The 15486-nt window shown below is 42.6% G+C and overlaps 1 protein-coding gene across 2 annotated transcripts in view; it reads left to right on the top strand.

Annotated features, from left to right (window-relative positions):
• Positions 1-15486, top strand: part of LOC309689481 (uncharacterized protein) — a 62250-nt gene that overhangs the window by 19611 nt on the left and 27153 nt on the right. Inside the window, exons 8-13 of one of the 2 annotated variants that reach the window (XM_082505923.1) lie at positions 811-960; positions 2715-2773; positions 7803-7823; positions 10070-10266; positions 11005-11060; positions 11376-15306. In XM_082505923.1, the coding sequence (XP_082362049.1) occupies positions 811-960; positions 2715-2773; positions 7803-7823; positions 10070-10266; positions 11005-11060; positions 11376-15306 (4414 nt within the window). The remainder of the gene's footprint in view (positions 1-810; positions 961-2714; positions 2774-7802; positions 7824-10069; positions 10267-11004; positions 11061-11375; positions 15307-15486) is intronic. The other variant, XM_082505924.1, reaches the window with a different exon arrangement.

The following is a 15486-nucleotide window of genomic DNA, read 5'->3' as shown; positions in this document are numbered from 1 at the left end:
CAGCCAGTGAAGTTTTTTGCACTTATTTTTAGTCACATCAATTTCTTTTCAGCTCATTTCAGTGAAACAGTTGCTAATAAAAGAAAAAGCCAGCTTTGCAAAAACCTGAAAGATGTGCACGTTGGCAGCTGTGTTTGTTGGAGAAGGATCACATGACCTTCAGTCTGCAGACAGCGGGTTTACCTGCTGCACAGGTGGAGCTGTTAAGCGCCTCACTCCTCCCCCTCAGATAATTACTGCTTTTTCACACCACTGACCTATTCATGGTTACGGTGAGAGGAGGAGGACAAAAAGCCCGGGCTGACATTTGACATCAAACTCCTTTAAAGCAGGGAACATGGCGTCATTTCGCTGCTGACTGTTCTCTGAAATGACCGCAGCAGTGAGGTCGTTGCTCTTTCACGGCCTACAGGAGCGTTAAACATACAGGTACGAGCCTATTTCATGTTTGCAGCCATTTTTTTCCTCATACTTTCATTATGGAATATCTTTGCTTTAGTTTCAAACATAAACAAAGAGATACGCTATTTCCTGTTGTGCTTGGATGTATGAAAACTTCCTTTTGATCCTTATGGTTGTTGAAATATGAATCATAAAAAGAGCTTTCAGCCTGAATTTCCCGCTCTATCGTTTCTTTTTTCTCGTCTGCATATGTGGTTCTATTCACACAAGCAGATTTGTTATTTTCTCTGATACCAGTCAGTTTCATGTATTTGGAAATGCAAATTAAAATGTTAAAGCATAACGAAGAGATGCACGTAAGCTGTCCCTTTTTAGCGCCTCTCATTTGTCTCGTTTGCCGTCCTGAAGGACCCGGAGCTTCCAAACGTCGTCCCAGATAGTCCGGTGGAGCAGATCGTGGAGTTCAGTATCGACCTGGTGGATCCGGGTTACAGAGAGCTGCTGGATGACCCGGATTCCCCTCAGTACATCGACCTGGCACAACACCTGCAGGACCAGGTGAGACCTCCTGATTCCTTTTTTTCCAACCTCTACTGATGAGAATAAAAAAAACTACCTCACTCAAACCAATAGAGAGAAGTGGGAAAATAAACCTAAGCTCCCTAAACTGCAAAAGACAAAGTGATTATGACCCAGCATTTTGAGGTTATCGTCTTTTTGTGAATTCTTTGTGTTTGGAATATGTTAGTTTTTCTTAGCATTTGCTGTATGTTTAGTTTCATTTGTCTGGTCCAGTTTTCTCATCAACCCTTCTTGTTTACATGTGTCCTCCCTGTGCTCTGTTCCATGTCTCCCCTGTCTGTCATGTGTATCCATGTATGTTTCTTCAGCCCGTCATGTCTCACTCCCTCTCTGTCTCTCGTGTCAAGCTCCCAGTTTACGTCTCGTTTCCCTCGTCACCCTCTTGTGTATTTATGTAGTCTGTTGTTATTCATTTATTGTCAGGTCATCTGTTATGTTCATGCCATGTTTCCAAGGTTTTGTGCTTTCAGGTATTTACGTAATCTCCCCAGGTTTCCGTGTTCAAGGTTTTTTATGTTTACTTTCTAGTTTTCTCATTTTAGGCTTTTTCTTTTAGGGTCAAATTGATTTTGCCTAGCTGTTTGGTTTGTACTTTTTATCAGCCACAATAAACGGCTCGCTTTCTGTTAAAGGTTTTGTTTCGCGTGTCTGCATTTGGGTCCTCCACCATGTGGAAACTCGTTTAAAGTTCACTTTTTCTGCAGTTTTCCTCAGAAAATTATCAGAAAATATCAAACATCCAGGGTACCAGCACTCTTTTCAGGTCCTCTGTGTTAAACTGGTGCAATTTATTTAAACTATGATATATCCCATGACATTGATGTTCAGAGCTGGTTACTGGATATCATACACAAGTAGTTTAAACGTGTTTTTCCACACTGACACTTTCTTGTGGATATCTGCCAAACACTGAGAAACGCTGGAAAAATAATGACAAATCAGCAAATTTCAACCAACATATGAGGGGAAGATCTGGGCTCAAGTTGCTGTAAAAACATCAGCTGATTCTGAGGGGTTGAGGTGGGAGGCACTCTTCGTGTAATGACCTTGTTCTTCCTGGGTCTCGCTCTTTACAACGGCTGCAACGGAAGAATTAAATAACTCTGATTGGTTAATTCTGCATTGCTGCATCAGGCTCAGTCTGCACTTTTAATCAAAGAACTAAATCTTTATTTCTCAGTTTCTGAACGAGCTTCGCTTGTGACAGTCTGATCTCCTGCCCTTCCTCCTCCTCCTCTTCCTCTATCAGCGTCCGTCTGTGCCGGCGCTGCTGGTCCAGGCTGATAGTAAAGAAGCTTACACCACAGGGCAGCGAGGTCAGGGTTCAGAGAAAGGGAGAAGATTACCCCCAGCCCGCTCTCCCTACGAGGGTTTTCCTTTTGTCTCCTTGCTCTGGGCTCCTTGCTGCGAGTCATGTCGTGTCCCCTGCTGAGAAATCGAGTCCTTCAAAGTTATTTTCTCTTTTTCTGATGCTAAAGAAAGGCAGCTGGGTCCTTTAAAGTCACGCCAGGCGCAGCGGGATGCTGCCTGATGGAGCTCTTAAAGACGATTATGTCATAAGTGTCCAGGTGCTTAACTCGCCCAAAGATAGATATCAATGGGGGTTTCCCATTCATGCGGTGTTTGTGCATGTTCACACGCTGGCTCTTGTTTGGTGGCCCAGAACTGATTATGTTGGAGCGGGAAGAGGGTGACGACGGTATAAAGAAGTTTGTTTCTTTCCTTTGCAGATGCAGCATGTCTTTGATAAACTTCCTGGATTTAGATCCATCCATGTGCTGGGTATCAGGTGAGTTCGAACCGTGAAGCATACATCTGAGTAATCAAATCTCTCCAGTGTGGTGGTGGTGGCAGCGAGGCAATCCAGCGAGGCTCGATAATTTCATCACATCTGAAACGAGCAGATCAGTTGGCGTGGGCGGCCTGTGAATAGATAAGAGGCCGGTTGTGAGTCGGATTGTTTCAGACACCGCCGCAGGCGAATGTTTCGTGCCACTACTAACAAGACTGAATGGAAAGATTATTTATCTCTGCTGGATGCGTTTCCAGTTTATAAGCAGTGACAGCGGGCCAGCATCGAAACCTGACGGGGGAAGAAAATATTATTATAGTTTTTCCTCAAAAACAAAGTCATTTTTAACCGTTTAGGAAAAAAAACTTGGTTTGAAATCAGTCAAACAGGAATGAATTAAGCAAACATTCAACCATTCGTCACAGAGCGCTTTGTTTTGCATGATTCTATAATCCAAGCGTTTCGAATTCAGTTTCACCGAGCGCACCAAGGCTCAATCACAAATATATGCCTGATATGGTTTTTTCACGTCCACATAAAGCCCTTGACCAAGGCGCCAAATACGATTATGAGCTTTTCTAACATTTAGCGAAGCAAAATTATTCAAGACGCCTCCCGTACAGCCACCTCGCAGCAGCATGGGGCATTTATTCTAACCACAATATGACCTGATGTAAGAGTAATCGATTAATGCTGTTCCTTCACACACAGATGTCTGTGCATCCTGCCTGTTTTAGCTTCCTTAAAAACCAAAGAATGAAATTATCTCCGATAACATACTTCACCTGGACGACCCTGCCACCAAACTGGCTGCACATAAAAGTAACACTTGCTCATTTCATTTTCTGACTCAGATGATCAGCACTTTGCTTTGTTTGTGACTCTGTTATTGCGGGCTAGCATTCCCACGCCTGTGCAGACATCTGTGGTTATAAATCTTATATTCACCTTTCATCCTCACGTGCACCTCTAGACCAGTTTCACCACCCGGTACCTCAGCTTCAACCCCAAAACTCTGAGAATGTCACCGTAGACACCACTGGTAATCCTGCATGTTTCACTGCTGCTCACTGAGTCTCCGAGTGTTTGCAGACAGGTCGGCATCTTCGTGACAACCTGCTTGTAACCAAAGCAACTATGAGAAGGATTTTAGTGCTTCACTGTACTGTTTGAGGTCAATTGCACCAAGCAACTGTTCACCAACCAGGGGGCGCCGTTGTGTCTCTGAGCATATGTGACTGTGAAGAGGACTTCTTGAAGAAGTCTCATTAAACGCTTTCACATGCAGTGTTGGGCAAGTTACTTTGAAAAAGTAATTAATTATAGTTACTAGTTACTTCTTCAGAAAAGTAACTGAGTTAGTAACTGAGTTACAAGATATTAAAAGTAATTAATTACTTGAAAAGTAACTATTGCGTTTTAAAAAATTCTTTAACCCTCTGGGGTCCAGGGTATAATTGGCCATTTTTAACTACTTTTGCCTCACCTTTAAAAACTATTTACTTCGCCTTGTTTGGTATCAATCTTTTCAGCACATCCTTACGTGTCTGAATTTACAGTTATGTTTTCATTTTGACATACTGTATTAACACAATTGATCTAAAATCAGACAAAAAACATAAAATCTGAGTTGAAAAAGTTATATTTTTAACAACCACAAACATGTTTATTGAATCATATTTCATAACTTTAAATGCAAACATAAATTGTCAATTTTTAAAAAAGTTAAAAAGTTATTTGCAGCCATTTACCTTTTACCCGTTTTTTTATAACCACTTCAAACTATTGACATAACCATCAGGTGTTCTGCATTCATTAAAATGCCACACTACGGAGCCCCGCAAGGGACATGGGAGAAAAAAAAATTAAGACAGACTTTTGCGAGTTCTCGCAAAACAAACTTGGGATCTCACAAAAGTTTTGCGAGATCTCGCAAAAGTCTAAACCGCATTCTTCGGAGGCCGCCAGCTCGAAGCCGACCGGGAGGTTGAGGCACGATGTGCCAGGAAAGCGGTGTTCCTCCCGGCTGTAGTAGGTCTCGACCTCCCGTTAGCTTCGAGATGGTGGGTGTCAGATCTCCAAAAACGTCGGAGCACTTTTGCAAATATGTGATGTCTTGTAAACCAAGCAGATATCTGACATTTACACAACTACATTCACGCCTCAAAATATCTTAAAAGTTTATTTTGTGACCCAGAAAGAGTAATATTACAACCAGTGTTGGGTAAGTTACTTTAAATTAGTAACTTAGTTACATTACTAGTTACTTCTATCAAAAGTAACTCAGTTACTTCAAGTTACTCGTTACTTTCAGAGTAACTAGTTACTAGGGAAAGTAACTTTGGTTTTACTCAGAATTCTCTTGTTAATGTGTTGCTTCCGTAACTGGATACCCAGCAAGATTTCCAGTCTTCTAGCTTGCTTACTTGCCACAAGTGCACTGTGCCACCTACCAATTAAAGGAAAAAATAATGTAATCATTTCCATGAGAGAAATCCCACGCCTGATTCTATCCTAGCCTGCTTTTTACATCCAACACAAAAACTGCAGTCGTGGTGCTTTCGATTGTACTCAGAACTCGGAAATTCTTCCTTCTGAATAGGAAGATGTAGGTAACACCAGACTGCAGATGAGCTGCATACAGGGCTGGACTGGGACAAAAAAATCGTCCCGGGCATTTTAACCATTATAGGAAAAATCATAAAGCCTTTGAATGAAAATAAACACTGTTGTGACAGTGATGTACACTGTTCTGATGGTATATATGTATCAATCTATCAATTGTTTGTTGTAAGACTCAGATAATTATTTTTTTAAAAGTGAGGCATTTTAAATGAGAATAAGAAAGTATTTCCTTGTGCCCCCCTTTCCCTTTTAATGCCCTACATGGACCCCTGGCAACACTTTGCTAGACCCACCCCTGCACAGTTACCAGCTGTCAGCTACTTAGAAAAGGATCCTGGTGTTATTTGTCTTACCGCGACATCCGCTGGTTTCCTCTTTCTGGCGCAAAGTGGGCGATAAATAAACAAGAGAGAAAAGCCGATCAGCTGATCATTGATCAGTTTCATGACTGAAGTAGAAACAGGAGAGGGAGGGGCAGAGAATGAGAGAAGAAGAGGCAGCTGTGTAGCATAAAGACAGAATAACTCCAGCTTTGTATCTTTTTCATTGTAGCTGAAGTCCGGGACAAACTGTTCCTTTTCACCTCAATACCAAAAGCGTAATATTTTCTCTGAATATGAGACGATTCCGTTTTTTACGGGACGGTTGGCAACTCTAATAATTAACCTTATGAACAAAATAAAGTTCAACATCAGTAACATCATAGCACCCACCCAGCTGTATAGAAACTCCGTCATGCTAGCTAGCACGCAGTACGAAAAAGTCAGCATAACGAAAATAAACTCCACCTAAACTTGGTTCATATCTGACTCAGATACACTGCAGGTCATAACTTCTTACCTGAAGTTCAGTTCACCTGACACTCTCGGACCAGCGGCCGCTTCGGGTCTCTCCTCTTGCCTCCCTTTTCCTTCATCCACCTGCTGGCCTCCACCACTTGCTAATGTTATTGAATCTGTGGAAGCTCCGCGATAGCCACCACACGAAGTAACGAGTAACGAGCCTATCTAAATCCCAGTAACGAGTAACGCGTTCCCGGTTTTGGCATAATAACTAGTTACCGTGCTCGTTACCACAATAATAACGTAGTTACTGTAACGCGTTACTTAATAACGCGTTAGTCCCAAAACTGATTACAACTAAGTAGCTGCTGCAATTGTTGGAATTCAACTTTTGTGAGATCCCAAGACAGCAATCGCCTCATTGTTCAGACACACAACACAAAACCACAACACTACACACTTAACTACACAAGACAACACATTAACTACACACTTCAAACATGCTAAACGTCAAAAATCTCTCACATCTCAAAACTCTCTCTCTCTCTCTCTTTCTGCTGTCTTTATCTCTCTCTCTCTTCCTCTCACCATCACTACTAAAACTTCCCCTCTTCCCTAAACAACCAAATCTCATGTTGCCATATCATTTTATGATTGGTCGACATGGTGCATTTTTCCACCAACACAAACAGGCTGTTTTTTGGTTTTCTTGGTCATAAGCAGAGAGTGCTTGCTGCGCTGTCCTTAGACAGTAAACGTGACGAAACTATTCAGGAAAAAACACAGCGTATATATTGTTTATCATGACTCTGGTTTTACGTGGCCTATCAACACAATTTAAAAACTGGTAAATATCACCTTGTTGCTTTGTCATCTTAAAGTGGTCATGTGATTGGCTTACCACGACTACTTTATTCTTCCTCAGTCAAACAGCAGGACTCATGCGATTGTTTTGCCCCCTTAGCTCCAGGTGTTGTGCAAAAAGTGATCGTCGGGCAGAAAGTGATTGCCGTCGGTGGGAGCACGCGCAGCTGCTTAAAGCTGTAGCGCCCAGATTACTTACAGCTACTTCCGTGCAACTGATATAAAGTGCGGTAAGCTGAACACAGCTTCAACCGTCTGTTTGTTGAAAAATGGTAATTCTTAGTTTTACCATTCTCAGTAATGGTAACAGTGTTGCAACGATAGAAATAGTAATTAGTTTGATTACTCGTTACTGAAAAAAGTAATGCCGTTAGTAATGCCGTTACTTCCCATCACTGTTCCCACTTTTCCACCTTTGATGTAAAGCGCTGCTACAGAAATCACTGCAGGAGTCAGAGCCACTCGGTCCTGATGCAGCAGGTTATTTAAGCTGTTCATTGTTAAAGTTTGTATTTTATTCTGAGCATGTTTTTTTGCCAGCTTTAACATTGATTGTTGTTCTTTTGTCTACAATGTTTCCCCCAGAGAAACAGGCTTTTTCAGACTCCACCATAATACACATCATTTCATGCCGAATTTAAAGTGACACTCAAATGGCTCATTTCTTGTGGCTCTTGTCATCCTGGTGGTGCCTTTCTTTCTGTTACACTTTCATTTCCAGCTCTAATGCCTTCTTTTCTTCTCCCCAATATAAGCGAGACCCAGGACACTGACGGGTAAATGGCACCAAGAGATGAAACATCCCCTGTAGTATCCGCCTCCTGTTGTGTGTTTGTGTTCAGTTTCCTGCCAACATGCGGCTCAGCTTTTATTTGTGTCCGAGTTAGACTCACAGAGGGGGGATTATTTCCCCCCAAACTGTTCACACAGCTCAGTGAAAAGATCTGCACGGGGACCAAATAACTGCTCAGACAGGCGGACAGCTTCCTGTGAATCGCAATCGCGTTACAGGTGAACACAAGGAGCACAGATGCTTTTTCATGAAGTTTGTGACAGTGTCGGAGAAGACAGGTGAGCAGGGAAACAGGAAGACCTGTGGATACTGTAATTGTCAGGCTGCTCCCCCGATTAATTTGCCTTCCCCTGTGGCGTCTGGGGCTGTCACGGCCAATAACACGGAGGTGAGGCCTCAGCGGGAGCTCGTCCTCTAATCTCAGGAAGGATTCGCAGCTCCTCCTTCCTTCATCTGCCTGCCAGATTGCAACAAAGCAAAGAGTGACTTTTCTCAGTGTTTGAATTATGACAATGAGCAAGAATATTTTCACATGTCTGTACACTTGTTCTTACTTCTTAATAAGCAGCAAGAGCTGGACTCATGTCAGTAAAAATAAAATCAAACAACAACACGTAACGAAGACCTCACAAACCTATGGCTGACTGACCGTGTCCCCTCGAGATTTTAGCCTCTTTAAGCTGCTTGTTTTGGTTTTCAAGTCTTAAAGATGTTTTGAGCAGCCAGATGTTTTAGTCAGGGGTAGCTGGAGACCACAGACTGTACATAAAAGATGGAAAAAGGAAGCGCGTTATACTGGCGTTCATTCAGTTAGCCAGCCACGGAGGATTGCAGAAATACATGTGAATCACAGGTATTAAAAACAGTAACTTTCTACAAAACGAAGGAGTGACAAGAGTATTCAGTCTCTTATTTAAGGAAAAGTCATAAAAATATGTTTAGTACCTAAAATAAAAGTACAGATTATGTAGAATCATAAATGTGATTTAGCTTTAGAGCGATATGTTACCATGCATGAGTACATTTGTTTTCAAATCTGTAGTAAATAAATAAATGGAGTGCAAAGTAGAGTGTTTACAACCACAATACAGCGGAGTAGAAATACTCAAACAACATACAACAAAACTTATTTTAGTGAAGTGCTCAAATGGACCATGTGACTGGCGTTGGTAGGGGAAGCATGGACTCATTTATCTGTGACTGATGAGTCTGTGCCACTAGGTTGTTTGAATATAAGAAGTTTATTATTGTAATTATTATTGGATTCAACAAGACAAATAAGGTGGAAGGTGTGTTAGGGCGGAGATCACTACGCCTTTCCTTTATGTACAGTCTGTGGAGGAGACAAAAAACAGCGATAAGAGGGAAGTAAGTGTAAAACCAACCTGGTGACTTACAAGTTCCGAATGGAGAACCATCTCGCGGCCTAAAGAAGAAGTGCTTTCACTTCGTCAGTTCACTCAAAACAAAGAAATTCACATCATCGGCATTCTAATTGTCCCATCTAACAAATCAGCTTATTCTCTGCTGATGATGATAGCGATGCAGAATATTGATGCAGCTCAATATTCTCTTCTTGTTTTTGAAGTGTAGCTTCAGATATTAATGCCTGGCATTTTAAAAGTAGTGTTTCTCAGTGCAACCTTTTAACTATGTATGTGAAACTCTTTCCCATATGTCGGCTCCTTTTGTCAAAGCTGTCCTTTAGTGTCTGTGATCTCACATGCATACATGAGCGCAAACTCATAGTTTGTAGTTAGTAGTTTTTATTGCCTAAATCCAATCAGAGAGTAACAAGCGAAACAGACCAGGCATCTAAAACTTAGTGCAATTCACAAATGTGCCAATCTGAGATTTTTGCCACCTATGCATCCTCAGCTGCTTTAAAGACAGCGGATATTTCTGCCAAAGGACACTCCGTAGCAGAGATCACGATGAAATCTGCAGCATTATGTTAAAACACGATGTTACAGGACTGACGAAACAAAAGCTGAGAAGCACAAAATCTCCATAACAGTCGACCTGTATTTGCAGAGTTCAGACATTTATTGATCAGCGCGGTTAGTGAGAAGATTCAGAGGCAGTATCTCCTGACCCTGACACAGCTCACCCTGTAGAGTCTCTGCCCCACCTACCCATGAAACTGAATGTCATCCCTCATCTGCTCCCCATATTCATGTCTGTTTTGCCATCTTTAAAAAATAAAAAGGATAATATTTCCTCTTTCAGGCCTGGAGGAATCTCGGTGCACTACTCTCTGGTCTTTGAGGTCAGTTCCCCTCAAATCACCTCTGAGATTTCAGAGAATGCGACTGACACACCCAAGTCTTCCTCAGCCAACTCTGCACTCAGGGAAATGGTGACCAAGGCTCTGCGTGAGGAGGCGTCCCTTCCAGTCGACCTGGATTCAATTAACTTTGAACCAGGTAACGTCTCTCCACAGAGGTCACTCTTTGGTTTCATTTATATGGTCATCGCACAAATAAGTTGCATGTAAAGAGTCATGAACAGCTCTACTTGCATTTTTTAGACGGCATGGGCAACATCCAGCTACTGTGACACAGCTGTCTCAGATCGTCCTCTGTGATCCAGGCCCTTCAAAAGCTAAAAAATTTCTTCAGGACCTAAATTTGTTTCACCCAAATGATTATTTAGAACATGTGAACACCGGCATTGTTCAGTCTTCAACGAGAACGATGTTAGAACATTATTTTAATACAGAAGGATTCACAGCTACAGTCTGTAACAAAAAAAACACCTTTCATAAAGACTTCTCCAGTGAATTCTCAGAAAACAGTCGAAAACGTCCCATCTGACACTTTCTTTTAAATAAGCCTCGTTTATCTGAATTAAAAATGAGGAACTGAATTAAAGAGCTTCACTTTAATTCAGTTTTGTACTGGCCAATTGTAAACATAGAAAACCTTACATAATCAGGCTCCCTGGAGCTCTATGACATTGTGGTTCCACTGAGAATTTTGGGCTCAGTGATACCTGGAGCATCCGGTGGAAACTTTTACGTAACTCCTAATTTGGACAATCAGCTATTTCTATTTAGTTAAAGCATTTAAGGCTTGGTGTATAATTCCACTACAAGATTTTGAGAAATATGAGTAACTGATTGGTTTTATCTGATTTCAACCTGCTTTTTTTTAATGTCATAGAAAAGATCCTCCTACCAGCATTGAGAGCCACCGCTTCAGTTGGAGTAATGAATCAGGTAAGACCATTATAATGGTTAATGAAACTGTAGTTGGCTTATTTTAAAGAGAGACCACCCCAGATGAAACCCCATAGAGCCTGCAGTGCTCTCTATCCATCACGTTCTATTAAATTGAAGACAACTGATCTCCAGAACTGTGCAGGTCACACTAGAGCAGTCTTTGTTTGTGTTGTCTTGTACAGCTTTCAGTGTGATTGGTAACATGTTTAAATACAATCCTTAAGACTTAAATATTGTAAATTAAAGTTGTCTAATAGTTTTTTTTTGGTTTTTTTTGTTTTGTTTTCATTTTTGCCAACATGCCTTCCACAGTCCAGCGAGCCTGATTCACACAACGAGTTGGAAATTTCCACTGTGGAGCCAGAGTTTGACAAACTCTGGCCGGCAGTTTCCCTCACCCCCATGGAGAAGGAAAATGCCCTGGAGATCCTGCTTGACCCAACAGCAGTCCCAGATGATGATGCGACAGCAGTGACCAGTGGGGTGGCAGAGGGCAGCGATCAACTCCCAGGCTCGGAGGACGTTACTGATGAGTCGATTTATGTGAGTGAACCCGGGCCAGTAAAGGAAGAGGGGAAGGGAGAAGAATTGCTGATCATTACACATGAGATTGAAACCATTCATCATGATGAAACCGGTAAACTTGTGCGAGACTACATTCCCACCCCTCCTGCACTTCTTGAGCTGGAGACAGATGCTCCCTACGTCAGTTTGTCTCCTAACCTGATACCAGAGGGAGACCTGAGTCCTGTTGGTGACGACAGAGAAGGTCCTAGATTGGACACTGTTCAGATTACCCCAACCGCTAATATTATATTCACTACAATTCCGGCTGCAAAGGAGGCGCCTGATGTTAGACTCCCCATCACAACAGTCTCCGCCATAACAGACCAGCCACCCACAAAGCCAACAGTGATACTTCATGAAGACGAAGAAGAAAATGCTCTTCCAGAGGAAGAAGAGGAGGTACATTTGGGTGTCTCTAAAACCCACGATGCTGGTGATATTTCAGAAACAAAGGATGTTTCAGAGTTGGAAAATGAAAAGGGCCTGCTCAAACCAGAAAGTGGGTTGGCAGTTGAACCTGATGAAGAATCGCTCAAAGTTTTGCAGGCAACTGTTGAAGTTTCAGAGACAGTTGAAGGAATATCTGAAGTTTCAGAGTCAGCCAAAGAAGTATCTGATGTTTCAGAGACAGTCAAAGAATCATCTGAAGTTTCAGAGCCAGTCAAAGAATCATCTGAAGTTTCAGAGACAGTCAAAGAATCATCTGAAGTTTCAGAGCCAGTCAAAGAATCATCTGAAGTTTCAGAGACAGTCAAAGAAGTATCTGATGTTTCAGAGACAGTCAAAGAATCATCTGATGTTTCAGAGACAGTCAAAGAATCATCTGAAGTTTCAGAGACAGTCAAAGAATCATCTGAAGTTTCAGAGACAGTCAAAGAAGTATCTGAAGTTTCAGAGACAGTCAAAGAATCATCTGAAGTTTCAGAGACAGTCAAAGAAGTATCTGAAGTTTCAGAGTCAGCCAAAGAAGTATCTGATGTTTCAGAGACAGTCAAAGAATCATCTGAAGTTTCAGAGACAGTCAAAGAAGTATCTGAAGTTTCAGAGACAGTCAAAGAAGTATCTGAAGTTTCAGAGACAGTCAAAGAATCAGCTGATGTGTTTAAACTAAAAGAAGTAGTAGCTGAAATTTCCAAGGTAGATGAACTTCAAGAACCTGACAAACTAGGAGCAACTGTTGCAGACCCTGATGAAAAAGTAGCTGAAGTATCAGTTGAAAAAGAAGTACATGGGGTTTCTGAACCAGAAAAAGAAGTGCCTGAAGTTTTAGAGCCAGACCAAGAAGTAGCTGAGGTTTCGAAACCACACAGAGAAGTGCCTGAAGTTTCAAATTTAGAAAAAGAAGTATATGAGGTTTTTGAAAGGGATAATGAAGTGCCTGAAGTTTCAGAGCCAGTAAAAGAGGTAACTGTAGTCTCAGAGCCAGGTCATGAAGTAGCCGAGGCCTCAAAACCAAATCAAGAAGTATCTGGGCCTTTGGAGCCAGATCAAGAAGTACTTGCGCCTTCAAAGCCAGGTCAAGAAATACCTGCGCCTTCAGAGCCAGGTCAAGAAGTACCTGCGCCTTCTGAGCCAGGTCACGAAATACCTGCGCCTTCTGAGCCAGGTCAAGAAGTACCTGCGCCTTCTGAGCCAGGTCAAGAAGTACCTGCGCCTTCTGAGCCAGGTCACGAAATACCTGCGCCTTCTGAGCCAGGTCAAGAAATACCTGCGCCTTCAGAGCCAGGTCAAGAAGTACCTGCGCCTTCTGAGCCAGGTCAAGAAGTACCTGCGCCTTCTGAGCCAGGTCAAGAAGTACCTGCGCCTTCAGAGCCAGGTCAAGAAGTACCTGCGCCTTCAGAGCCAGGTCAAGAAATACCTGCGCCTTCAGAGCCAGGTCAAGAAGTACCTGCACTTTCGGAGCCAGGTCAAGAAGTACCTGCACCTTCAGAGCCAGGTCAAGAAATACCTGCGCCTTCAGAGCCAGGTCAAGAAATACCTGCACCTTCTGAGCCAGGTCAAGAAATACCTGCGCCTTCTGAGCCAGGTCAAGAAGTACCTGCGCCTTCTGAGCCAGTTCAAGAAGTACCTGCGCCTTCAGAGCCAGTTCAAGAAGTACCTGCACCTTCAGAGCCAGGTCAAGAAGTACCTGCGCCTTCAGAGCCAGTTCAAGAAGTACCTGCGCCTTCAGAGCCAGGTCAAGAAGTACCTGAAGTTTCTGAAGTAGATAATGAAGTGCCTGAAGTTTCAGAGCCAGCTGAAACCTCAGAGCCAGGTCACAAAGTAGCTGAAAATGCAAAACCAGACACAAAAGTGCCTGTAGACTCAGAGCCAGGGGAAGAGTTTATAGTAGAATCTCAAGAAGTTGCTGTTTCAGAGCCAGAAAAAGTAATTACAGAAGTAATTACTACTCTAGGTATTGAAGAGAAGGACCTTGAATTTTCAGAGCCCAAGGCAGAAGCAGAAGAAAGCACCGTCAAAGATCTGACAGAAGAAGCACTGCATGAACAGCCCAGTGTTTTACAACCAGAAGAGGAAAAAGCAAAAATTACAGAAGAGATTAAAAAAATGGACGAAAATGTAATTCCAAATTTGCAGCCTGAGCCAAATGTGGGGGGTGTTAAAGAACCAGAGGAAGAGTCACAACTCACAGGTGTAGAAGATGTTTCAGAACCAAAAGGAGAGGTGGTTGATGCCACAGGATCAGAAAAACTAGTGCCAGAGGCCTCTGAACCTGAAGCAAAAGTAATTCAGGAAAAGCCAGCAGATGTGAAACCAGCAGAAGAAGAGGTTTCTGAGGGTCCAGCACAAGATGATAAAGATGTCGAAAGAAAGGAGGAAGAGGTTTTGCGGGTAGAAAAAGTTAAATCTCCAGCAGAAGAAACTGCAGAACCAGAAACTGCACCGACAAGGGAAACCCAAGTGCCCAAAGTAACAGAAATGGCACCTGTGGAAGTTGGGACTGCAGAATCAGAAAAGGAGCAAGAAGAAGTACCAGAACCGACTGAGTCGGTGGTAGAGATGAAAAAGGTACCATACGAACCATTACCTGGGAAAGAATCAGAAGTACTGGATGTAACTGAGGTCCCACTACCACAATCTGAAGAAGTCGTGGAACAAGTGAAGGTTGCTGAAAGCCCAAAACCAAAAGAAGCTTCTCAACCGGTCAAAGGCAAAGCTGACAGTTTACCACCAGAGGAAAAGCTACCAGAAGTCTCAGAGCCAGAATCTAAAGAAGAGGTAATAGAGGAAGTCCAACAATCAGAAGGGGAGCATCTTCATGGCCTAGAATCGGATCCAGGTGAGGGGGTAGTAGAGATGTTAGAACCAGAACCTAAAATAGATGCCACTGAGCCACCTGCCGAATCAATTAAAATCCTGCCCTCCTTGGATGGTGTGGACAACCTTCCTTTTGGAGAGGATGCTGTTCAGGTCATTGAAGATAAAAACCTCCTGTATCCTGTCAGAACTGACTATCATCACCCAGCAGAGGAGCATAATTTACCCGTCATACCAGTCCAACCTTCCAGCGAAGATGTAGGCGAACCTGACCATGACTATCCCATCATTGATCATTTTTACAACGAGGAGGATGTAGAGAGTGTAGACGTTCAGGTGGAGCATGAAGTCAATTCCACCACAATGACAGAAACGACAAAAGGCAATTCACACTTGGAGACGATCTCTCATATCACAGGTGAGCAGGTGTGAAGAGCAGTGTTGGGGTTGTTATTCAAAAAAGTACTTTATTACACATAATTTTTTACTTTCCTTAAAAGTAATGCAGTACTTAATTACTCGCCGGAGAAATCAGTTCGCTTCACTACACTACACTACACTACTTGTTACATTACTTAAGTGTTTCTTTTGTAAAACC

This window comes from Aulonocara stuartgranti (genome assembly GCF_965226115.1).
Source record: "Aulonocara stuartgranti genome assembly, chromosome: 15".
Classification (NCBI taxonomy): domain Eukaryota; kingdom Metazoa; phylum Chordata; class Actinopteri; order Cichliformes; family Cichlidae; genus Aulonocara; species Aulonocara stuartgranti.
This window is presented reverse-complemented; position numbering and strand designations above follow the sequence as displayed.